The 26,108-nt window shown below is 45.3% G+C and overlaps 1 protein-coding gene across 2 annotated transcripts in view; it reads left to right on the top strand.

Annotated features, from left to right (window-relative positions):
* VASH2 (vasohibin 2) overlaps window positions 1–19,381 on the top strand; it is a 43,376-nt gene extending 23,995 nt beyond the window's left edge. The window contains exons 6-9 of one of the 2 annotated variants that reach the window (XM_081000606.1): window positions 1,664–2,045; window positions 2,593–2,708; window positions 3,972–4,010; window positions 18,633–19,381. In XM_081000606.1, the coding sequence (XP_080856732.1) occupies window positions 1,664–2,045; window positions 2,593–2,708; window positions 3,972–4,010; window positions 18,633–18,705 (610 nt within the window). In that variant the 3' untranslated portion in view covers window positions 18,706–19,381. The remainder of the gene's footprint in view (window positions 1–1,663; window positions 2,046–2,592; window positions 2,709–3,971; window positions 4,011–18,632) is intronic. The other variant, XM_081000607.1, reaches the window with a different exon arrangement.
* Window positions 19,382–26,108: the final 6,727 nt, after the last annotated feature.

Raw genomic sequence — 26,108 nt, 5'->3', positions numbered from 1 at the left:
CTCCACCACACTCCTTGGCAGCAAATCCCACTGTCGAACAGCTCTTACTATCAGGAAGTTCTTCCTAATGTTTAGGTGGAATCTTCTTTCTTGTAGTTTGGATCCATTGCTCCGTGTCCACTTCTCTGGAGCAGCAGAAAACAACCTTTCACCCTCCTCTATGTGACATCCTTTTATATATTTGAACATGGCTATCATATCACCCCTTAACCTCCTCTTCTCCAGGCTAAACATGCCCAGCTCCCTTAGCCGTTCCTCATAAGGCATCGTTTCCAGGCCTTTGACCATTTTGGTTGCCCTCCGCTGGACACGTTCCAGTTTGTCAGTGTCCTTCTTGAACTGTGGTGCCCAGAACTGGACACAGTACTCCAGGTGAGGTCTGACCAGAGCAGAATACAGTGGCACTATTACTTCCCTTGATTTAGATGCTATACTCCTATTGATGCAGCCCAGAATTGCATTGGCTTTTTTAGCTGCCGCGTCACACTGTTGGCTCATGTCAAGTTTGTGGTCAACCAAGACTCCTAGATCCTTTTCCCATGTACTGCTCTCAAGCCAGGTGGCACCCATCTTGTATTTGTGCCTCTCATTTTTTTTGCCCAAGTGCAATACTTTACATTTCTCCCTGTTAAAATTCATCTTGTTTGTTTTGGCCCAGTTCTCTAATCTGTCAAGGTCGTTTTGAAGTGTGATCCTGTCCTCTGGGGTGTTAGCCACCCCTTCTGAACATTTTGTACTTTATAGAACAAACACCATCTTTATAAACTTCCTTCCTTATTTTCACTTTACGTACGCTGTGATCTTGAGTCCTTTCATCAGAAGGCTGGGGCTGACTCAAGCGTTTTGGCAACTGAGGTATAAAACCCAAGTACTGACCCCTCATATAGTTATTAATTGAGTGATAGCATCTCTTTAATGGTGGCTAAGATTTGCTGTGAAACTGCCTAAATTGGTTGCCCTGTAGAAGGTACCATAATTGGCTCCATTACATACACATTTCATGTATTGTAGAAGATTACAAGTTCAGTCTCTGACATACCCACTTAAAAGGATCTTCGATAGTAGTGCTTGGAAAACCTTTGTGTCTTCATGGGAGAGGCATTGCTAATTGGAATAGATAATATAGGGCTAGAATGACCAATTGGAATAGATAATATAGGGCTAGAATGACCAATCTGACCAATTCAGATATCACAATAAAACATGGCTTATCGTGACAGGAACAAGTCTAGGAAAGCACTGGTATTATACACTTCTCTCCTTTCCTTCTCTCCACCATCACAACACAGAGGAGTTTGAAAGCTTTCACTTCTGGTTTTATTCTAACTACAGTTTGTAATGTCATCTGACACAAGCCAGCCACAAGCCATGGGTTATGAAGATGGTTTGTTTCAACAAAACACAGTTAAGAGGTGAACCATCGTTTGGATGTAATGCTAAACTGTGGTTAGCTGAAATGGCTTCTGATCTCTTGGTCACAGTAGGAGCGAGAGTGTATGAGCTCAAGGCTCACCTAGGTTTGTTCCTACTGCAACAAACCATAGCTGATCATGATGTCTGAACACAGTACAGTGTAGGCAAATGTTATATGTGTATCATATGCAGCATGGAAAACATTTCTCTCAACAGAGGGTCTTTGTTGCCTTGACAGTAGCCTTGCCAGATACTTAACCAATGGGCAGCCTTCAGTGGAACGATTCCCAATCAGTTTTAAATCCCACTTCTCAGGGAACAATTTTCATCATGTGGTGCTTGGAATTTATTTCAATGGTCGATATGGATCTCTGGGCATGAGCAGAAGATCGGAACTGATGGACAAACCTTTGATTTTCCGAACTCTGAGTGACCTCATCTTTGAATTTGAAGAGTCCTACAAAAAGTATTTACACTCTGTGAAAAAAGTGAAAATTGGATTGTATGTCCCCCATGAACCACATAGCTTTCAGCCCATCGAATGGAGGCAGTTGGTGCTCAATGTGTCAAAGATGGTGAGGTCAGAGATAAGGAAGGAGCTGGAGAAATATGCCAGAGATATGAGAATGAAGGTATGTGCCCATTTTGTGCAATGCCTGGAGATGGTGTGTGTGCGTGTGTGCAAGGGAGCAAGAGAGAGGCAATTACATATAAAACAATTTTTAAAAACACTGACGACAATGAAGTATATAAAACCATTTTCATATCTAATACAGATACTGACTGGAACAACAGTCTGCACTTAGAAGGCTTCTTGAAACAGGAAAGTCTTCAACAGACCCCTAAAATACACCATATTTTATGGTGTATAAATGCTGAACGATAGCCCTCCTTTAAGTCTTTATATTAAGGTGATCCACCAAAAAGAGCACAACTAAAACAAATAAGCAGAGTCCATAGAAGGCTGAATCACAAGCCCGCAGCAGATACATTCAGAAGAACCCCAAAATACCCCTTTGCCTTTGTCAGAGTAATCTATAACAGAATGTAAAAGAAAACCTTCAGCTGTGTTAAACCACAATGCAGTTTCATAAATGAAAGGTGCACTTTCTCTCCTATCCAACAATGAACTACTTGCAAGGGAAAACTTTTCTTAACCCACCCATTTCCCTCTTTCAGATTTTGAAGCCCGCAAGTGCCCATTCTCCAGTCAAGCAGAGAACACGGGGGAAGTCCCTCTCCCCCCGAAGAAGACAAACCAGCCCTCAGAGGCGGGCCTGCCGAAGAGACAAATCGTGAGTATAGTCATGTTGAGTTTTGCACTGTTGACTGGGTCAGATATTTGTGGTGAATATGACCTCCAATGCTTTTCAGGCTACATTCTGACCTGGGAAACCCTGAGCCTCCTTGGAAACTTTTCAGGTGTCCTCAGACAGAAGTAGTGGTAGAAAAATCTTTGCTGGAAGATGGCTTGCCTTTTATTTAAGATTTAAAGTGCATTGCTTGCCTTCCTTCCGTAATGGAATTTATGTTGAAAAACTCAGGTGGTTTCCCATCCTAGCACTGAATGGCTGAACTTCAGCAAGTTTGCTTTATCCTATACTTTCAGACCTAACCTATCCTCTACAACAGGCAAATCCAGAGGGGCAGGGAAGACTACATTTTAGGGATGAGGTGGGCAGAAGTTAGACTTGGTTCTGCTGATGGATCTCTAGGGAATTAGCTGTAGATCAGGAAGGGTTTCTGAGTCCCAGTCATATACTAGCAGTGAGCTCAGATACTGAGGTATTTATTGTCCCTCATTTCTGCCCCACCTTGCTTCCATCATTGAACCCAAGGCGGGTTCTGACCAGGCCTGGGTATGTTTAGCTTCAGCAAGGTGGTGGCCTCATAGCCTGGCTGCTGACTATGTAGCCAAAGCATGGTTGCTGACAAATTAGGAGGCATCAGCCTGCTTGGGTGCACTCCAAATTTTGCTGGAGTCATATATATGAAAAACCTAGCAGGCAAGTGCCTTTCCCAAAACAGCCCAGTGAGGACTCGACATGCTCAGTGGCCACAGAATGTGAAGCGTCTGTTGTGGGTGGAAAATTGGGGATGTGTGAGAGGGCGAATGGAATGGAGTTTTCTGGATGGTTGAAACAACGAATGGATGCATTCCACACCACCATTTTGTTGCTGTTCTGAGTTGTTCAATAATAGCAACAACAAAAAGCTCCCCACACCGCAACGTTCCACAGCAGAAAACCAAACTTGACTGAACACCAAACTTAGTTGCAACTTAATGCTTTTCTTAAAATGGTACCTGAAGTTGAAACTGCTTGAGTTTAGTTACACTTCAGACCTAACCTAATTTAATTGTCGTAGAGAGAGAGGAGAAGAGATGAAGATTGAAATTTCAGCCCTGTGCATAATCACTTGGGAGTAAGGCCTACTAAAAAGAACGGGCCTTACTTCTAAGTATACATGCCTGGGACTATGCTGAATGTAGCACATATAGTGGATTTAAAGCAAAAATATGCATCCCACAGCAGATTCTGCTTTCTTGATCTTTTTAGGCAGAAACTGAATCCTATCCAACGGACTGGAGTCTTCAGGTATCACGTGACATCACAGGTTTTCAGAGTGAGAACGTTCAGATATTAGGAAGAAAGAGGAAATCAGATATAGCCTTAATTTCTAAGACGAAAAATGCCAGGCAGCTTGCCTTGAAGTTGTACCCTCTGACTTAAAAACCCTTATCGCTGCTTTCTTTGGAGAACTGGAGTCAGCACCTGATGTCCTTGGCTAGCTGCCAGGACCTGTGGCTGATGCCAGTCCTGAGGCCCCTTGAATTATTTTTCAGGCCCAGCGCCAGGCTGCCAGATATAGCCATGTTCCAATTTCCCACAATGCACCTGACCTAGCATTGTTCTAGTAAACTGAAAGGGTGACTAGACCCAGCTGGCTAGTACTGGTTAGAGCATTGCCACCACAGCCAGGGATGCCTGCTGTTAAAGGAGAGGGCCCTTAGAGCAATGCCATAGCTACGTGGCGGGAGGGGGGGGAGGGCTAGACGGTTTTATTTGACCCGGGTGAAGCCTTCAGAGGGGCGCCACTGAGGCTCCCAACCTGTGTGCGCATGCGGTGTGCGTGTGCCAAACCGGGTCTTTGACCTGGGTGAAATAAAGCCTAGTTTTGCCCCTGCCTCGGATGACGCTTTCAAACCCTTCAAACCCTACCCAGATCCTTGGGATTTGATAGGGCCTTTGCAGAGGTGAGAAGAAGACATTCTGTACCTGCTTAAAGGCTCCCTTCTTACATTTTACACAATACGTTTCAGGTCTAAGGCACTGGATTGAAATGACACTTTGAGGGATTTGGGGCATGCCAAAGTGGGTTCTGCACAAGTTGAAGCGGGCAACCCTGAAGCACTTTGTGGTGCTTTGGCGGTCCAGACATTTAAAAAAAAAATGCTGTGTGCAAGTTAAAATGTCAGGGTACAAGGACAATGTCAGGGTACAGGGGCTTTGCAAGAGCGAAACTTATTTATCTATTATGTATTAAGGATATTTTTAACCAGCTGATCCCAGGGCAGGCTACAACATCCCTTAAACCAAACAGCAATCTACACTTAGAATTGGTTCTTAGATAAATTAAATGGCAAGTAGAATTTCCAGCACACCCAAGGCAGCAGTGGAGTAACATCCCCAAATGCCTGGAGAAACAGACATATTTTGGCCTACACTGAAATGTTAGCAATGCAGGGCTGGTCATATTTCAGGGGACACCTGAAGGGCGCCAGGTTGCAGAAGGCTGCCTTATTGTGATGCGATTGAGCTACAGTAAGCCTCTGCTTTGCCCACTCTCCTCTGCCCCGCTCCTAGTTTGGTGAGGCTTTCCTTGCAAGTTGGTTTGTTTCAAAGCTGTAGCAAAGTGAACACAAGGCAAATAGCCATGTTGGAGGAGGAGGCAAAAGGGAAAGGGAAACTGTATAAGCCTGGGACTCACTGAGGTTTGTTCTGGCCCTTCCGTGTCTTGTTAAACGATGGTTTAGAATGACATCTGGATGTGTCCGTTAGGTCCATAATGTGTATGATGGTTGCATTTTAAGTAAGTCTGTGGAGGGGTCTCTTCGCAGTTTCTTAACAGCGAAAAGTGTCACTAGACTGTCTCTCTAAATATACCCCAATGTTCTTTGCAGCTGTTGAATTAACCACACACTTCTATTTTCCCCGCGAATTCATACTATCGCTGCACCACCAGCATTCTTGGTGGCCTCTCGGTAGGAGTGCCTAGCCTCATTTAGTGTCTGGATAATTATAGTTGTCAGAGGTTGCAAATCTCTAGCTCCTTCTTCCTGCCTCATCGCGCCTACTTTAGGGGAGTATTTTAATCTCCCTGTTTCTGTGGCTGTTTCCACAGTTGCTAGGGTGGCACAAGTGTTCAAGGGGGAGGTGTGTGTTTGACTAAGATGTGTCAGCTCAGCAGGCCTCTCTGGAGCGCCAACTGCTGATCCAAATGCCAGGTGCACTGTTGCTAGCTCCTTTCCTGCTTTTAGATTTCTCCCAGGAGAGGGGCAAGGGAAATTGAAATCCATCCCTTGGCACGCTCATGGGTTGCAGCACTTCTGGCCCGCAGGTAGGCTGAGGGGCTGCTTGACTCTTGCTGGTCAGCAGCAGGGTCAGAACTCCAGAACAATAATAATAGTAGTAGTAGTAATAGTAGTAGTAGTAATAGTAATAATAATAATAATATTTTTTTATTTATACCCCGCCCTTCCTGGTTCAAAAACCGGGCTCAGGGCAGCTAACAACAAATTTAAAACACTTAATTAAGGCAACAAAAAGCAGCATAAAATACAGTATAAAACATGAATAACAATAAATTCAGAATTCAAAAATCAGTTTAGGGGGAAAATCCATCCAATAAACATTAGATGATCACCAGGGCTAGCTGGCTAAATTAGTCCTGTTTGGGCCAGCGAGGAGACCAGGGGAGAATTAGCTGTGGGATCCCAGAGTGGGTAATCTTCATAAAAAGGGGAGGGGGAGGGAAGGAAGGGGAATAAAAGATCAGGCTAAGTTCAAGTTGAAAGTTGAATAGTGTGTGACTTAGTTCAGCCTTTGCGAACCTGGGGTGCAACTCCCAACAGCAGCTCTCTAAATGTTCCTGGACTACAGTTCCCATCATTCCTGACCATCAGCCATACTGGTTGGGGCTGATGGTAGTTGTAGTCCAAAACAGCTAGAGCAGTGTTTCCTGAACTTGGGTCTCCAGGTGTTTTTTGAACTACAACTCCCATCATCCCTAGCTAGCAGGACCAGTGGTCAGGTATGATGGGAACTGTAGTCCCCGAACAGCTGGAGACCCAAGTCTGGGAGACACTGAGCTAGAGGGTGAAGACTGTTCTAGTTCTTAGAAGTAAACGTGACAGGATCCTATGGTGTATTTAAAGTTTTAAGACAGTTTTGGAGTAGGATGAGCTTGAGGATCATGAGCGAGGATGGGGAACCTGTGGTTTTGTAAAATGTTGTTGGGGACTTCAGCTCCCATCTGTCACACTAGCCAGTTGGGCCAGTGGTGAGGGGTGGTGGGAACTGGAGTCCAACATCTGGAGGGTTCCCCACCCTTGATCATGGAGGATTGCTTTGCTGGGATGGTCAAAAGATCCATTTCACCCAGAATTCTGTTTCTGATGGCGGCCAGCAAAATGCCTCTGCTCATAATGGGACTCTGAAGGCAGCAGTTCAGTAGTATTGTGATATACATGAAGGCCCACCAATCGGCTCTGTGCAAATCCAGCTTCTATGAAAGCTACAAAAAATAGTTCTCCCCTAGTTTCATTTGCCCCTTCATGGATCACTGCCTTGCCGTGGCGAAGGGGCTTGAATAACTCAGAGAAGCTATGAACTATGCCGAGCAGGGCACACATGATGAACAGGTCATAGTGGAGAGTTTTGACCAAACGTGATCCACCTGGAGGAGGAACCGGCAAGCCACTCCAGTATCCCTGCCAAGAAAACTCCATGGACAAAGACAACAGGCATAAAAAAGTTATGATGCTGGAAGATGAGCCCCTCAGGTCGGAAGGCGTCCAACATGCTACTGGGGAAGAGCGCAGGACAAGTACAAGTAGATCCAGAGCTGATGAAGCGGCTGGGCCAAAGCCGAAAGGACGCTCAGTTGCGGATATGCATGGAAGCGAAAGGAAAGTCCAATGCTGTAAAGAAAAATATTGCATAGGAACCTGGAATGTAAGAACCATGAACCTGGGTAAGTTGGATGTGGTCAAAAATGAGATGGCAAGAATAAATATTGACATCCTGGGAATCAGTGAACTAAAATGGACGGGAATGGGCGAATTCAGTTCGGATGACTATCATATCTACTACTGTGGGCAAGAAACCCGTAAAAGAAATGGAGTGGCCCTCATAGTCAACAAAAGAGTGGCGAAAGCTGTACTGGGATGCAATCTCAAAAATGATAGAATGATCTCGATACGAATCCAAGGCAGACCTTTTAACATCACAGTAATCCAAGTTTATGCACCAACCACTGGTGCTAAAGAAACTGAAATTGACCAATTCTATGAAGACTTACAACACCTTATAGAAATGACACCAAAGAAGGATGTTCTTCTCATTATAGGGGACTGGAATGCTAAAGTAGGGAATCAAGAGATAAAAGGAACAACTGGCAAGTTTGGCCTTGGAGATCAAAACGAAGCAGGGCAACGGATAATAGAGTTCTGTCAAGAGAACAAGCTGGTCATCACAAACACGCTTTTCCAACAACACAAGAGACGACTCTACACATGGACATCACCAGATGGGCAACATCGAAATCAGATTGATTATATTCTCTGCAGCCAAAGATGGAGAAGCTCTATACAGTCAGCAAAAACAAGACCTGGAGCTGACTGTGGCTCAGATCATCAGCTTCTTATAGCAAAATTCAAGCTTAAACTGAAGAAAGTAGGAAAAACCACTGGGCCGTTAAGATACAATCTAAACCAAATCCCTTATGAATACACAGTGGAAGTGAGGAACAGGTTTAAGGATTTAGATTTGCTGGACAGAGTGCCTGAAGAACTATGGGTGGAGGCTCGCAACATTATACAGGAGGCAGCAACGAAAACCATTCCAATGAAAAAGAAATGCAAGAAAGCAAAGTGGCTGTCCAACGAGGCCTTACAAATAGCGGGGGAGAGAAGGCAAGCAAAATGCGAGGGAGATAGTGAAAGATACAGGAAATTGAATGCAGATTTCCAAAAAATAGCAAGGAGAGACAAGAAGGCCTTCTTAAACGAGCAATGCAAAGAAATAGAGGAAAACAATAGAATGGGGAAAACCAGAGATCTGTTCAAGAAAATCGGAAATATGAAAGGAACATTTCGTACAAAGATTACCATAATAAAGGACAAAAGTGGTAAGGACCTAACAGAAGCAGAAGACATCAAGAAGAGGTGGCAAGAATACACAGAGGAATTATACCAGAAAGATATGGATGTCTCGTACACCCCAGGTAGTGTGGTTGCTGACCTTGAGCCAGACATCCTGGAGAGTGAAGTCAAATGGGCCTTAGAAAGCATTGCTAATAACAAGGCCAGTGGAAGTGATGGTATTCCAGCAGAACTATTTAAAATTTTAAAAGATGATGCTGTTAAGGTGCTACACTCAATATGCCAGCAAGTTTGGAAAACTCAGCAGTGGCCAGAGGATTGGAGAAGATCAGTATACATCCCAATCCCAAAGAAGGGCAGTGCCAAAGAATGCTCTAACTACCGCACAATTGCACTCATTTCACACGCTAGCAAGGTTATGCTTAAAATTCTACAAAGAAGGCTCAAGCAGTATGTGGACCGAGAACTCCCAGAAGTGCAAGCTGGATTTAGAAGAGGCAGAGGAACCAGAGACCAAATTGCAAACATGCGCTGGATTATGGAGAAAGCTAGAGAGTTCCAGAAAGACATCTACTTCTGCTTCATTGACTATGCAAAAGCCTTTGACTGTGTTGACCACAGCAAACTATGGCAAGTTCTTAAAGAAATGGGAGTGCCTGATCACCTCATCTGTCTCCTGAGAAATCTCTATGTGGGACAAGTGTTACCATAAAGCACCAATGCTGCAGCAAGCAAAGGCTCTAGCAGCTCAGCCAGCTGCTTGTGGCTGGAAAGCCAGACAGGATGTTTGTGACTGTTGCCATGGGAACAAAGGGGCAGTCCATTCTGTACTGAGCACCGGATGTTAGCTCAGTGTGTGTGTGTCATATGACCCGTACTGGATGTACTTGGGAGGAGTTTTCTTCTTGCTGTTGTTGAGTGCAGACATGATTCTCTGTACTGATGTAAGAGGCAGAAATAAATGATGTAAATAGTTTTCTGTCTGCTTCTTTCCCCTCCCTGGGGACACCAAAGGGGAGAGAGGAAGAACGGTGTGTTCCTCTCATACATCTGAGAAGAATCGCCGGACCTCGCCTGCTTATCAGCAGAGTGAAGACGCGGGGAGGTCGACAGGAATATCTGCCGGTGCCTACGCTGTGGCACATTCCTCTGACCCAGGCAGAATTCCAACAGTGGTAGCAGAGGATGGTTGCGATTCATCGGACATCGAACATGAGAGGCTGGTGGATTGTCCTCCTCTGCTCCAAGAAGGAAGAGAAGCGTCTGAAAGCAGCCAAAGGCTCAACAGACAGCTGATGGAAAGAAGAGGTGTTTTCCAGAGCAACAAGGTTCAAGGTATGCTGCATTTCGGGCTAAAAGTGTGAACGCAGGAAGATTAATTCCCTGGTTCACGGAGCTGCGTTTCAAAGAAAACAAAAGCTCCGGAGGAAGAGGCCTGCAGCTTGAAGGCTGAAGCCTGCATTCCACAAATTTTTGTGGTAGATAAGATGTCCTATTGAAATGCATTGTTGCTAGGTAACGGTCCTGGAAAGTTACTGGCAAAGGGGCTGGACTCTGAGTGTGAGCCTGGGAAAGCGAAACAAAACAAGAGAATGTTTTGGCTACAAGGTTTACGAGCTCTTGGAAGGGACTTTTCAATAGCAGCCTGAATTTAGCTGCCAGGTGCAAAGAGCGTAAACAATTTGCAGTTTGCTGCGTGAGAAAAGAAAAAAACAACTGTTGGATTTTACAGTTTGTTTGACATTGTGAGCTGGAGGCTTGGCTTCAAGATGGATGCCAAGAAAGGGGGAGGTTTCCCTTGCCCACCTCCCTTAACCAATGACAATTATTCATCTTGGTCTGTAAAGATGAAGGCCCTGCTGCAGAATCAGAGGCTTTTTGATGTAATTGAAAACCCCATCCCTGCAGCACCAACCAGAGGTTGGGAGTCACAGAATGTAAGGGCCAGGACTGCTATAATTCTGTGTGTCTCAGATGATCAGTTGGTGCATGTTCAGCATTTAGAAAATGCGAAAGAGGTATGGGACACGCTGCGTACAACGCATCAGAGAGATGCTGGTTCTTCAGCGTTTTGAGAAATTGACCAATCTGAGACTTGCGCCTGATGGAGATGTTCAAGTGCACCTGACAGAAATGAAGTTTCTGCGTCAACAGATGGTGGAACGCAATTTCCGTCTTCAGGAGGAAGTGTTATGCTTCATGATGATAAACAGCCTTAGCCGCACCTACAAGGTTGTTGCCAGTCAGCTTGGTTCCCTACCGGCCGCGCAGCTGACCGCGGAGAGAGTTTGTGCTGTGGTCCTGAATGAACACGACAGACTTGCTGCACTGGAAGAAAAAGACAGGGCGAGGGAAGAACAGAGTTCTAATTCCCCCACTGCTGATGCTACTGGAGAGCATGGTGTAGCATTGAGTGCTGTCCGATGCTACAATTGTGGACAGACTGGGCATCTACAGCGAAACTGTAAGAAGCCGCGCCAGTCAAGAGGAGCAAAGAGCAGCTCTACGAAGCCTCAGGCGTCAGGCAAAAGCCGTACCAAGTGCCAGGTGAAACCTGCAAAGGCTATGATGGCGAAAGGAACCACGCCAGATGTTGGGAACTCGTTCATAATCGACACGGGCTGTACAAAACATTTGTGCCCGCACAGAGGACTATTTTCGACGTTGAAGAAGCAAAGCTTCACTGTGAAACAGGCCAACGGTCAAGAGTTGGAAGCGACTGGAATTGGGACTGTGTATCTTGAGAGTCTGAACTTGACTATAAGTGATGTTTACCTGATTCCAGAACTGAGATTTAATCTGCTGAGCGTGTCGCAGATTGCAAAGAAAGGACTGAAACTGTCCTATGATGCTAAAAGCTGCAAGATCTACAAAGATGGAGAACTGTTTCTTACTGCCAAAGAGAAAGATGGACTGTATTTGTTGACTTTTGATCAAAGTGATTACATGAAATGTAATTCTGATGTTTCTAACGAAATCTCTCTAGCAGGTGTGACCAGTGTGAGCACCAGGAAGGTGACTAAGACCAAGAAGGTCGACAGAGCATTTCAGCGGGTGTATGCTGATGTGATTGGTCCTCTAGAACCATCTAGAGGCGGTGCAAAATATTACCTTGTGTGTGTGGATTGTTTCACTAATTATTCTTGGGTTTATATGATGGAGAAACCGCAAGAAACTTTAGAAAAGTTTCAGGAGTTTTGTGACAAGGTTAAAAATATGCATGATGCTAACATTGATTGTCTTTTCACAGATGAGAAGCAAATTTTTCTGTTACAGAAGTTTCAGAAGTTCCTGGATGGAAAAGGGATAGACCACAAAGTGGCAGTTTCGCAAGAAGCGTGGAACAGGGGGGTCTCTGTTAGAGTGAACAAAGAATTGCAAAAGGGGATGAATGCGCAATTGCTGAGTTCACATTTGCCACATGAATATTGGGCCGAATCGCTAGCGTCCTATCTTCATGTGTGGTTGAGAAAGGTCTCAACAGAGTTGGGATGTTCTCCTTTTGAGAAGCTGTTCAATAGAAAACCTTCTGTTGCCTATTTCAAGGTTTTCGGGTCTCATGTGAGAAGAGAAGCTCCAGGTGGAGTAAAGAATGCCAGAGGCATTTTTGTGGGTTATGAAAAAGGTCTCTACAGAGTAATTTTGTCTGAATCTGGTCAGGTGATTCTCACAAAGTTTCTAGAGAGTGCTCCTGAACAGGAGAGGTTGATTGTTCACGCATTTCCCACAGAGGATTCTGATGATGATGATGATGATGAGTTTGATCTTATTGAGTTCAGTAGTACTGATGATGACAGCGATAGCTCAGACAGCTCAGTTGTCACAGTCATTGAGAGGAAATCTCACATAATGACTAGACCCTCAGAAGAGGAGGATGAACCATTGATTAAGCTTAGTACTGGTTCTCCAGAGAGTCCAAAGGTTGAACCAGTGAGCACAGAGGATCAGAACCTCATACGTAGGTCTGAGAGAGCAACGAAGGGTGTACCACCCAAGAGGTATTCAAAGGAGTTTGCTAACCTTGCATATGTTGCTATTGTAAACGACCAAGGACAGATTGAAGCTGTGTCTGAGTCAGAGACAAAGGCACAACAGAGAGTTGTTAACCAAGGTAATGCGAAGTCACACAACCAGAGAGGTACATTGGTTAAACCAGTGGCGGGTAGTTCCAAGGGTGGAACTGAAACAACAGGGGAATGTTATAAATATAACAACTGTTTGTTTTCTTCTCTGGATGACGCTTTGCTCGCAGCACACATTGATACTTTAGGGGGAGTATGTTACCATAAAGCACCAATGCTGCAGCAAGCAAAGGCTCTAGCAGCTCAGCCAGCTGCTTGTGGCTGGAAAGCCAGACAGGATGTTTGTGACTGTTGCCATGGGAACAAAGGGGCAGTCCATTCTGTACTGAGCACCGGATGTTAGCTCAGTGTGTGTGTGTCATATGACCCGTACTGGATGTACTTGGGAGGAGTTTTCTTCTTGCTGTTGTTGAGTGCAGACATGATTCTCTGTACTGATGTAAGAGGCAGAAATAAATGATGTAAATAGTTTTCTGTCTGCTTCTTTCCCCTCCCTGGGGACACCAAAGGGGAGAGAGGAAGAACGGTGTGTTCCTCTCATACATCTGAGAAGAATCGCCGGACCTCGCCTGCTTATCAGCAGAGTGAAGACGCGGGGAGGTCGACAGGAATATCTGCCGGTGCCTACGCTGTGGCACATTCCTCTGACCCAGGCAGAATTCCAACAACAAGAAGCTACAGTTAGAACTGGATATGGAACAACTGATTGGTTCAAAATTGGGAAAGGAGTACGACAAGGCTGTATATTGTCTCCCTGCTTATTTAACTTATATGCAGAATTCATCATGCGAAAGGCTGGGCTGGATGAATCCCAAGCCGGAATTAAGATTGCCGGAAGAAATATCAACAACCTCAGATATGCAGATGACACAACCTTGATGGCAGAAAGTGAGGAGGAATTAAAGAACCTTTTATTGAGGGTGAAAGAGGAGAGCGCAAAATATGGTCTGAAGCTCAGCATCAAAAAAACGAAGATCATGGCCACTGGTCCCATCACCTCCTGGCAAATAGAAGGGGAAGAAATGAAGGCAGTAAGAGATTTTACTTTCTTGGGCTCCATGATCACTGCAGATGGTGACAGCAGTCACGAAATTAAAAGACGCCTGCTTCTTGGGAGAAAAGCAATGACAAACCTAGACAGCATCTTAAAAAGCAGAAACCTCACCTTGCCAACAAAGGTCCGTATAGTAAAAGCTATGGTTTTCCCAGAATTGATGCTTTTGAATTATGGTGCTGGAGGAGACTCTTGAGAGTCCCATGGACTGCAAGAAGATCAAACGTATCCATTCTTAAGGAAATCAGCCCTGAGTGCTCACTGGAAGGACAGATCGTGAAGCTGAGGCTCCAACACTTTGGCCACCTCATGAGAAGAGAAGACTCCCTGGAAAAGACCCTGATGTTGGGAAAGATGGAGGGCACAAGGAGAAGGGGACGACAGAGGATGAGATGGTTGGATGGTGTTCTCGAAGCTACCAGCATGAGTTTGATCAAACTGTGGGAGGCAGTGGAGGACAGAAGTGCCTGGCATGCTCTGGTCCATGGGGTCACGAAGAGTCCGACATGACTAAACGACTAAAAAACAACAACAAGTTTCATTTGAGCATGAAAGCTGTACAAGTGTTTAAAAGGTACTGAGTACACTGGACTTGCCACTCGAATGATAAACTTCTGAACACAGCCTGTAATTTTCTGTCTATAGCCCGACCAAAAGGAAGTGAAAGTAGACCCAACTACATTTGGTTTTGCTCACTTTCATCTTATGCCTCTCATACACATCCTCTTTCTTTCTGTTCTCCTTTCCCTTTGAAATGTGTAAGCTCATTGGAGCAGGGATCTAGTGCTCTTGGAGGCAGCAATGCGTCTGAATACCTGTTGCTGGAACAGCAGGAAGGGAGAATGTTCTTGTGCTTGGGTCCTACTTGCCCATTTCCTGTGGGCATCTAGTTGACCACTGTGAGAATAGGATGTCGGGCTAGATAGATGGGCCATTGCAGCAGGCTCTTCTTATGTTCTTATGTTATAAGCCAAATCCCATAATGGGGCTAGTTTTTAATTTCCGGATACAGTGGGACCTCGGGTTACATACGCTTCAGGTTACAGATGCTTCAGGTTACAGACTCCGCTAACCCAGAAATAGTACTTAAGGTTAAGAACTTTGCTTCAGGATGAGAACAGAAATCGTGCTCCGGCATCGCGGCCGCAACGGGAGGCCCCATTAGCTAAAATGGTGCTTTAGGTTAAGAACAGTTTCAGGTTAAGTACGGACCTCCGGAACGAATCAAGTACTTAACCCGTGGTACCACTGTACCTGGTATATCAGAGTGGCTTCAAATTCCTAATCGGATGGTAATCATTTTCAAGCTGCCTCCTTCAGGCCCCTTAACCCACAGGAAAAATCCTTTAAATATAATGGGATTACTCTAGCAAAATTAATTAGGAGGATGCTGTTTCAACTCCTGGTTCCCCTCACTGATGCAGCTAAAATAATGAATGTCTACCAAGGTTGCTTTGCTTCCTTATTTATGATTTATTTTATTTTTTTAACTTGGGCATGCTAATTAAATCTGCTCAAGTGACAAGGTAGGAAACAGGCCCTCAGTCAGCACTTTACCCGTCTTCCCCTGGGCTGCATAATTTCATTGGCAAGGGCTGAATAAAAGACTTGGCATTCCCCACGGGGAAGCTTCACCTTCTTAATGGAGAGCTGTGATTAGTCAATGCCTTTTGTCAACAATTAGATTACGTAAGCCTCTTTGGGGCCAACATTCATTTTACCATTTTTTGAAAACCTAAGTACAAAACTCAGTAAGCCTCTTATCAGATACTTTTGTGAACTCCCCTTTAGCAAAGGGGAATCAGGAAGCCTTTTATGCCCTTTCCTTGTTGCTGGCTGCCAGACAGTCCTTCAGGAAGCCAGCTACACCTTCTGGCCTTATCTGGTAGTTGTTGCCAAGACCACCTTGTGAGCCCACAGCCTCTTCCCTGCCTCCACATGCAAGGAGGGACCTGGGGTTGCCCAATTAATGACTAGATCTTAGGAACCTGGACCAGCACATCTTACAATTCCAGCCAATACTTTATAATTTACTCAGAGTATCTCTGCTCTGCAGCAGCTTCCTGGTCTTTACCAATGTTGATATTGAATTCCAAGTTGTAAAGACTGGAGTTACGTACTGATCTTTAACACCTCTGATGCTAAACTCCGGGCTCCTCTACACTTCATCCTGTCCCTCTGCTTTCCCCTGTGGAAAACTGCTCTTTAGCACTCAGTCAGAGCAAACAGCCATTTGGGTTTTATCTGGATTGATGTTTGCTCCTGTTTAGCACTAAAGAGCAGGAAGATGCATGAAAGTGCCTGCAGCTGCTAGTTTACTGTGTGTGTCAGCTGTTAGACAGGGAGGCTGAGCAGACTAAACAGAGCCCTGCTGTGCCTCCAGTCTCCTTGGGGCTTCCCAAGGAGAGCCAGTGTGGTGTAGTGGTTAAGAGCGGTAGTCTCGTAATCTGGGGAACCGGGTTCGTGTCTCCGCTCCTCCACATGCAGCTGCTGGGTGACCTTGGGCCAGTCACACTTCCTTGAAGTCTCTCAGCCCCACTCACCTCACAGAGTGTTTGTTGTGGGGGAGGAAGGGAAAGGAGAATGTTAGCCGCTTTGAGACTCCTTAAAGGGAGTGAAAGGCAGGATATCAAATCCAACTCTTCTTCTTCTTCTCTGCCCTCTTTGGGCTCTGGGGAGAGTCTCCTTGTGAGCCATGAAGACTCTCCATCTCTCTCCCACCATTTCCTGGTTTGAATTGATCTATTTATTTATTTCCTGGTGCCACAAGTGTATATGGTCACTCGCAAGTCGATAGTGCATAAGTAGGGGAAGAGACACCTGTACATTCTGAAAGTTGGGTTTGCAAGCTCTTAACGCTTGATGGTGCTTATATACCGAGTACAAGAGGAGCTTGCTGGATCAGGCCCATCTAGTCCAACATCCTGTTTTCACAGTGGCCAAGCAGTTGCCCATGCAAGGACATGAGCGCAGCAGCACTCTGCCCACCAACTGGTATTCTGGCTGTAGAAATAAAAGGTTGCTGCCACTTTGTCCAACATGGAGTGAGACAATTTAGTATAGCAACTTCGATTGCTTGAGGCTTGGTACCAGTGTACCTGTCAGGAACGGCTGAAAGTGGGGATAGAGACCTCTCATGAACTGGGAGTCATTGGCTTCCATTCCGTTTTCAGTCTGTGTGTTCTGATTTAACTCCTCAACTTCATGGTTATAAAACCAGGCAACGTTCTTCTGTTATTAATCTTGAGAACTGGAAGTAACAGCAGCCTCCAGCTGCAGCTGCTTGGAGAATGTCACTTAGCAGAATCAATTATCTTCACATTTGATTCCAAGTGAAGTTTTGGAAATGCATGCTTTGGGAGTGCGACAGCAAAGTGAGCTTCTGCTTAGATTGGGTTTGTTATGTAAGGTGGAAAATATGTTTCCCCCCCAACCTTCTTTGCTGCAATTTGACTGGAAGCTATTGCATGTCTAGGAATGATGACCCTGTGTTCTTCCTGTTGGAAAAATTTACAAACAGGGTGGGAGAACCTTGGCCCTTTGTTGGACTCTAGCTTCCATTGGCCTCAGCCAGCATGGCCAATGGTCAGAGATGACTGGAATCATAAACCAGCATCTGTAAGGCCACATCTTCCCCTCTCCTGATTTACAACATCAGTGCCTATCTAACAAGTTGTGTGCATGTGAGTGATTGTTATGACTCTATATACCTATTTATAATCTCATACGAGAAGGATAAATCATATATGCAACTCAGACATCAACGTTGTGCAAGTGCAATAGAAATAAGGCATTTAAAACTTCGTATGGGGTGCTATTTGGTCTAGGATTTTGTGCTCAAATCCTGCTTGCAGTTTCCCCATAGGCATCTTGTTAGGCCACTGCAAGAACAGGATGCTGGACTGGATCATATAATTGTAGAGTTGGAAGGGACCCAAGAGTCATTTAGACCAACCTCCTGCACTGCAGGAATCTCAGCTACAGCATCCATGAGAGATGGTCATCCAACCTCTGCTTAAAAATAATAGCCATTTGAAGATGGCTATCATATCTCCTCTTATCCAAGCTAAACATACACAAGATGAGCCATTGGGTTGATACAGAAGACTCCTTGTGTTCTTATTAATACCCAAAGCTGCCATTATAATCCACTGGGAGATGCTGTTTGGTGGAAATGTCACAGATGTGTAGTGAAGCAGAGCATCCTGTTAAGATTGGTGAGGGATGATGGGAGTTGTAGTCCAACAACAACAAAATCAGCTGGAGAGCCACCACATTGGATACCCCAGATTTAGATGGGCATGATAGCCTTCTGCTGGTGGTATAGACTGGAAGACCACAGGAGCACTCTCACATTAATAAACGACTTGGTGACACTTGGTGTTTAGGAATGGTGGTGCATTACTCACCACCTGAAAACACCACCACCATACATTTAAAACACTCATGTACCACTTTAGGAGTCATGGAGAATCCTGGGAACTGTAGTTTGTTATGGGTGCTGAGAATTGTAGAGCTCAGAGCTCTTCTTTGAAAAAAAAATTCACGGCTGTTAAAACGGAATAAGAATGTTTTTTTAAAATGTTTGGTGTGGATATGACTTTCAGATACAACTCTGCAACGCTGTTGGCAGTGGTCTCATCCTAGGGAAATCTAATCATTTGCTTTTGAACATCTCCTCTCCCCTTCTTGATTCTAGGCCCGCTGCGCTGGATAAGAAAGTGAGCGAGCTCTCAACACTGAACGATGTCGGCTACCAGCTCCGCATCTGACAAAGCCAGAAGCCAAACGAGACAGCTTCCAGGGTGCTTCTTCCTGAATTTTACCCTGCGATCTGTGGACAAAGGGGTGGAAAGAGGGAGCTGCGACTATTTATTATGAACATGAGGATTTTATTTAAGATCCTAGGAATTAGGGGTCCTAGTAGTGACATTGGTGGGGTTTTTTATTTTTATGTTTTATTTTTCAATTCGTGAAGTGGGAATCAAGGAAAGGGGGAACGGGGAAAACTGTTTTTTTTGTCTACAATAATGTTGTTACTCTCCATCAAGCTGAAAAGGGGAGAGGTGATGTGGTTGTGTGGCTTTGGTACCCCCCCCCCCCCCGGTCTGGATTGAAATAATTGTTTCCGTCGTGGCTGTTTTGCATTGGAGCTCGGAGCGTTGTGTGGTGTCTGTAGGGTTTTAGAAACCGGCGACGATGAAAGTATATTCCCCCCGCGGCGTTGGAAAGGGCTGGGGTGTGGTCGGTTGCTTGCGAGTTAAAGGAAGCCATAGTCCAGCAGGAACTTTCGTTGCACGACTTCCATTGGAATTAACGGGATCTGAGCAACCCCCTCCCCATTTCAGCGGAGCTCAATGGAAGAGGAAGAGGCCAGCAGGCTATTTGTCTCTCCGGTCTGGTGTTTAAATGTGACATTCAGCAATAAAAACAACAAGAGCAGCAGTCCGGGAAAGTTATGCGAGTGGGTTTTTCCTCTCTTCGGAATATCAATATTACCTCAAGAATCTTGACAATAGATATGCAAGCTGACAGTATTTTGATTTTATAACGGATTTGTACTGTGTCCCCAGCTTTTCTGGTAGCAGAACATTCACTGGGCCCTTTCTGACCCCACCTCTTCCGCCTTACTCCCCGTATGTGCATGTGTGTGACAAAAGAAAGTATCATGATATGCAAGGGTTTTCTTAAGAGCTCTGAAGTCTTACAATTATTCTGTTAAGGATGCAGCTAACAGTTGAAGCAATTGTTTGCCTACCATAAGGGTAGCCAATGTGGTGACCTTCAGGTGTTCATTGACCATTCACCATGCTTGGCTGGGCCTGGTGGGACTTGCAGTCCAGACACACCTGGAGAGCATCATCCTGACTTCAGCTGCCTAACAAATGACTGATACCTGGTGTGTGTTTTTTTAAAAAAATAATGTTTTGAAAATATTTTGTGTCAGGCTATGCAGGGGTAGCCAGTGTAGTTGTGCCCTCCAGATATTGTTGGACTACAGTGCCCATCAGCCCCAGCCAGCAGAGCCAGTGGTCAAGGATGATGGGAGTTGTAGTCCAGCGAGGCCTGGAGGGCACCAAACGTTGGCTACCCTTGGTCTTTAAGCACAAGTGGAATGCCCCAGCGGTTCTGGTGTGTATCTGCGAGCTGTCAGGTTTGCGTTTTGCTCTGTGCATGTAGGTGCTGGCCCACTGTCTTCTGTGCAATGGTGAGTCCTCTGCGCATGTGATGAGCATTCCCCATTATGCTTGGGGAGCATTCCCAAGGGAGACAAGACTAGGGTGTCCGGCTTGTGCCGCAGAGCCCTAGGGACCTTTGGATCACGCCGAAGAACCATAGATGGCTGTTTTGTACAGATGAGCCTTGTAGTGACAGTCATATCAGGTATGTGTGTTGAACATTCTTAAAAATAATGTCAGAATCTATGGGCTTCCCTCAAGAATGTACTCTTCTTCCTCTGTTTGTATGCCTATAATATTATGATTAATAATAATAGTCTTCAAAAGGATGGATACTTCCAAGCTGATGATGTCTTGGCATCTTATATTAAGATCAGACATCCTGTATGCAGTTATGGCCAAAGTATTAGGGGAAAACAGCCATCTGTACGGAGTGCAGTCAGAGAAAAATGAATGAGGGAAGATACCCCTGGCCAAGGAATTGTCTTTTAGAATGCACCTTGCATTTGGACAAATGATTTTTTATTTTTTTTTTGCTTATTGTGGTTTGGAGAGGAGCAGGCTACTGGATGACTGGCCTGATGCAGAATAACACTCCTGGTCTTTTAAACACAGTTAAGAGATCTGTGGCTTCAGTCCAATACAGTCTTTCATGGGTCTTTCTTCTGAGCCGACACGTCTTAAATTTGCATTGTCCTCAAACCCTATGCATGCTGACTTGGAGGTAAATCCCAAGTTCACATGTAACAGGATTGCAGCCTATGAGCACGACACCCTCTGGCAAACTCTCTTCCTTTCTCACCTTTCCTATCGGATTTAATTTCCACCAGCCTTCCCCTTAAATAATGTTGATTGCATCCTGACGAATCAACATTATTTAAGGGGAAATGGCTTGCAAAAAAGTGTATGTTAGCCAAAATCAAACACAAATCTGCGCCAAAATGTTAATTAATTTTTATGAGGATTTCTCCACGCCCCTGAAAAACAATCCAGATTGCAGGAATGTAGAGAACTGAATTTAAGATTGGGAAAATGAGAAAGGGAGAGATCCAGAATGGAGGCGTTTGCCCATCCCTAATGTGGAACCAGGAGCATGATGACAAGGGAAAGGAGGGAGAGCAAAAGAAGGGATGAAGCAGTGGAAAGAAGCATGCCAGCTTTTACTCTCCTCTAGCTCTCTTAACTAAGGTTAAGAGATCAGCAGTGATGTGTCTGCACCAGATCTGTGTAATCATGGAAGAATCTCACATTCAAGGAAATGGCCAGGTGTGTCGCAGGGCCTCACCGCAGTGTAGCCCCTGCTGAGAGCCAGCGGGTGGAAGGGAGAGGCTCAGTGGACTTCCTGCTTTGTGACTGTATTCCTGAAAAGCCTAGCCTTCCTCATCCAGATGTCTTGGACTACAACTCCCATCAGCCTCAGCCAGCATGGCCTGTGACCAAGGACGATGGGAATTGTAGCCCAGGAAGATCTGGAGAGCATCCATGGATAAGGGCTGCCTTAGCCTCATTGGGCGTTCACACCAATGTGTGTAGGCTAAAAGTGGAGGGTGGGCAGGGGTGTGAGCACATGTCCTGCCCCTGGCACCCCCACATGCTCATGCATGCCCCGCCCCCAACATGCTGGCCTGGGCGAGCTCCGCATGAGATCTTCCCACGTTCTCCAAGCATGCTTAGAAGATCCTTTCAGAGCTTCCATCTCAGCACAGAAGTTCTGAAGTGGACTCTGTGTGCTTGGGGTAGGCGGGAGCATGGCTTAGGTGCTCATTCTCCTGCCTGAGTTCTTGTTTTTTAGCCCACACCCCTTCACCCTAAATGCCTGAAGAGAACTGCTGTCGAAAATCTAAAGGGCAGAATTCCCCCCCCCCCAATAAGTGTTAAGTACCACTGAGGGCTGATTAATGTGACACTTTTCTTATTGCGGTGATTTTGTAGCAGTGAAATGCAGTGTTTGGATTTAAAAATTAAATAAAAAAGAGGCTGTGTGCCATACGAAGAGCTGGTTCACATGATTAAATGAGCCAAGCTATGGCTTAGTGAGACCATCTGAGTGTGGGGGCTACTGGAGGAGTTTGCTGTTCCCTGGTCCTTTTTACGATCATGCTGCGCCGAGGACAAAGTGAGCTTAACCACGGGTCCCTGTTTGATGTGCTGCAACAAACCCCGGTTTAGCTCAGCACAGCAGTGGAAGACCAGGAAGCAGATTGGGTGCAAGCTTCTCTTGGGACCCCCATGCTTGTCTGGGCTTGCTAAGCCAGTCTGGCTTACTGTGCTGTGGGAAACAAGTTACATTCTGAGTCTGGATTTCCTCTCTGTTTTTTCTAAAGTACTATAATGTATGTCTCTAATATATGTGAAGTGTTTGGGGCATGCTCCATCATGAACTTTACTTGCATTAGTTCTTGAGATGAACACACCATCCAGGGTTTGCACCATCCATTTAAAGTACGTTCAGCACACACGGACCCCCCTCCCCAAAGAATCCTAGGAACTGTAGTTTTATTCTCATTGAGCTTTGGTTCCCCAAACCCTTAATAAACCAGTTTCCCAGGATTTATGGGGTGGAAGCTATCTGTTTTAAATGTGTGTTGGTTCTGCTTTATTTGTATGGTGTGAATCTGGATTTAGCCCCCCCCCCCCGCCCTGGTTCAAACCTCCCAATGAAACTTTTCTAATGTGGATGAATTATTTTGTATCCAGGCGTCACTTTTCCTTACGTACAGATGAATCCTATTCTATCACAACACAAACCTGCAATTTTGAAAACTTAGTAACTGTGATTTCAATAACTAGGTTTCTCTATTGCCATAATTTTTTGTCAAATGCTGTTCTGGGTGAGAAATGTGCATGATTTCTTTTTCTTTTTTTGTTTTTCTCATCATTTGTATGTTTAGTGCAGCATGGAACTTTAATAAAATATCTTGGAAGTCTTGGGTTTTTTTATAGCCTCTTGTGATTTTTATTTTTTAAAGAAACACAACTTATCCCACAGTGACAGAATCTGATGAGACACCAAATGGTCCTGATGCAGCTGAGCTGCATTTTTTTAATGCAGTAATTGTGCCAAGTGTTTTATTTATTGAATTTCTACCCCGCCCTTCCTCCCAAAGGAGCCCAGAGCTGCAAACACAAAAACATTAAAACAATACAACAGGAAGAAGAACTAAATCCAGCTCTCCAACCAGGTGATCAGCGGGGTTACTGCTTTTTAAAGAAAGGCTCTTTCTTTAAAAGAAAGGGGAAGTCCTCTACCTGTGGTTTGGACTACAACTTCCATCAACCCCAGCCAGCAAGGCCAATGTTCAGGGATGATAGGAGTTGTAGTCTAGCAAGATCAGTGGGCCAGTGTCCTATCCAAGCTTTGCAGAGACCCAGCAGCAGAATTGAAAACATATGCGTAGCTCTTGTTGCATGTAAGGTGTGGGGAACTTCTGGCCCTCCAGATGTTCTGGGACTCCAGCTCCCCTTAGGTCCAGCCTGAGAGGCCAGGTGCATCAGGGATTATGAGAGTTGTAGTCCAGCAATTAGAGCTGGAAAATATATTGATATATCATCCAAAACTAGTTTGAAACCCATATTGTGATAACTGTTTCATAATATTTGACCTGGCAAAGTGGGAAAAACCATGAATGAATGCAGCTCTCCCCTGCCTCATGCAGGGGGGCAGTGAATCACAAGAGCAGGTGCCCTGGCCAAAATCACGATGCAGGAAAAAATCTCAAAGCCAGCCAGTGCCTCTACATAGCTCCATCCTTATTTCAGATCAAACCTATCCATTCTTAAGGAAATCAGTCCTGAGTGCTCACTGGAAGGACAGATCCTGAAGCTGAGGCTCTAATACTTTGGCCAAACTGCAGGTTTGACCAAACTGCGGGAGGCAGTGGAAGACAGAAGTGCCTGGCGTGCTCTGGTCCATGGGGTCACGAAAAGTCGGACATGACTAAACGACGACGACGACGACAACAACAACAACAACAACAACAAAACAACACAGTCATGGGGAACAGAAAGTATACCCTCTTTGAATTCTGTGGTTTTACATATGAGGAAATAATAACTATCACCTGTTCCTTAGCAGGTCTTAAAGTTACCGTATTTTTCACCCTATAGGACGTACTTTTCCCGGGCTCCCTAGGCTTGCGGATAGCAGCCTGCACCCCGAAGCCTGGGGCGCGCTGAGCAGCGCACCCTGGGCTTCGGGCAGATATCCGCAAGCCTGGAGAGCCCGGCGGGAGTTCCCGCCGGGCTCCCAAGGCTTGCAGATAGCAGCCTGTTCTGGGGGCTGGGGAAGCTCGGGCTTCCCCCGCCCCAGCCCCGCGCCTGGGGGGAAAAGATTTTTTTTTTCTTTATTCCCCTCCCCCCAAACTAGGTGCGCCCTATGGGCCGGTGCGCCCTATAGGGCGAAATATACGGTAGGTAAAAACAAGCTCAGATGAACACCACTACAGTACATGACATATTACACTGTGTCATGCTCTTATGCTTGGGTCCTGCTTGAGGGCTTACCACAAGCATCTGGTTGGCTATGGTAAGAACAGGATGCTAGACTAGATGGGCCATTGGTCTGATCCAGTAGACTCTTCTTACGTTCATATCCCACCTGAAACCCTGGAGAGCCACGTAGACAATATTGAGCTAGACAAGCCAATGGTCTGACTCGCTATATGGCTGCTGTCTATGTCTTGCGTGTGTTCTATTAAGCCATTAGAATGAGGATTGTTTTTTAAGCTGCACTGCAGAGTACAGTTATAACTATACAGTCGTACCTTGGTTCTCAAACGCCTTGGTACTCGTCCGTTTTGGCTCCCGAACGCCACAAACCCAGAAGTGTTCCAGTTTGCGAAAGTTTTTTGGAATCCGAACGTTCAGAGCAGCTTCAAATTTGAGTTCAGGAAGCTCCTGCAGCCAATTGGAAGCTGTGCTTTGGTTTTCGAATGTTTTCAGAAATCTGACGGACTTCTGGAACGGATTTCGTTCGAGAAACAAGTTACGACTGTATTTGGATGATTAAACTAATGAACTGTGCTTCCATCTGTTTGTTTCAAACCTATGGAGAAATGCAGTCTTGGTGTTTGGTTTTCTGCCAAATGCAAAGGTTATTTCAGGTGTATTCCTCATCGCTTCGTGTGCAGTTAATTAGCTACTCTGAGCTCTCTCTCCCCCTTTAAAAAAGAAACTTAAAGTCAGCAAAACCTGCAGGGATATTGTGCTGAAGAACGGCTTCCGAGGGCCAAAGTAATCGGAGAATACAGCAGAACTGCCAAGCAAAGGGCTTGACTGTGCTCCCCTTGAATTAGCAAAGCTGCCTGTGCAAGCTTGCCATCTTCCTCCTTGCTCTCCTTGCAGCTCACAGTTGCGTAACTGGCCAGACTTGTCAACAGCCACTCACCTGTGATGATCAATAAATTGCTTACAGGGAACCAGGCCAACTAGCCAAACTGGGAAGGTACTTCATTCAGGGTCCGCCCCCGCTTCTAGGCTATCAAAGAGTCAAAAGTAGAAATCAAGGTCTAAGTTGATGGGTGATACGGCTGCCCTAGATTTATTTGCAAGGCAAATATTAAATAGGTGTGGCTTTGCAAATCGCTGTGGCTCTGTGCCAGGGACAGAAACACCCTTTCCATTTTTACACACACAACTGCCCTCAAGGCCTAACTGTATCTTGCACAATTCGTGAAGCAAGATTTCCTGATATTTGACCCTTTGCCTCAGGCTGTTTACATGATAGAAAAATACATTTTGCACCACTGCCACTATGAGCTCCATGGACACAGGTTCGAGAAACAGGCACCCAACCCACTGCCAATGTCAGAAGAGGTAGTCAGACCTTTAGGGAATATCATAAAAGCAAACTGGGGTGAAGACCCTCTAGGAACATGGCCGCAACCACAAATGCTGGATTTAGATGTCAGAAACTCAAGTTCAAATCCCAGGCACAGCCCTGAAAGCCCAGATAGTAGAAAGGGGTTCTCTTTCATCATCACACACACCTCTCTAAG

This window comes from Podarcis pityusensis (assembly GCF_964106645.2).
Source record: "Podarcis pityusensis genome assembly, chromosome: 3".
NCBI classification, from domain to species: Eukaryota; Metazoa; Chordata; class Lepidosauria; order Squamata; family Lacertidae; genus Podarcis; species Podarcis pityusensis.
The sequence above is the reverse complement of the archived record's forward strand: the minus strand, read 5'-3'. Positions and strand labels throughout refer to the sequence as shown.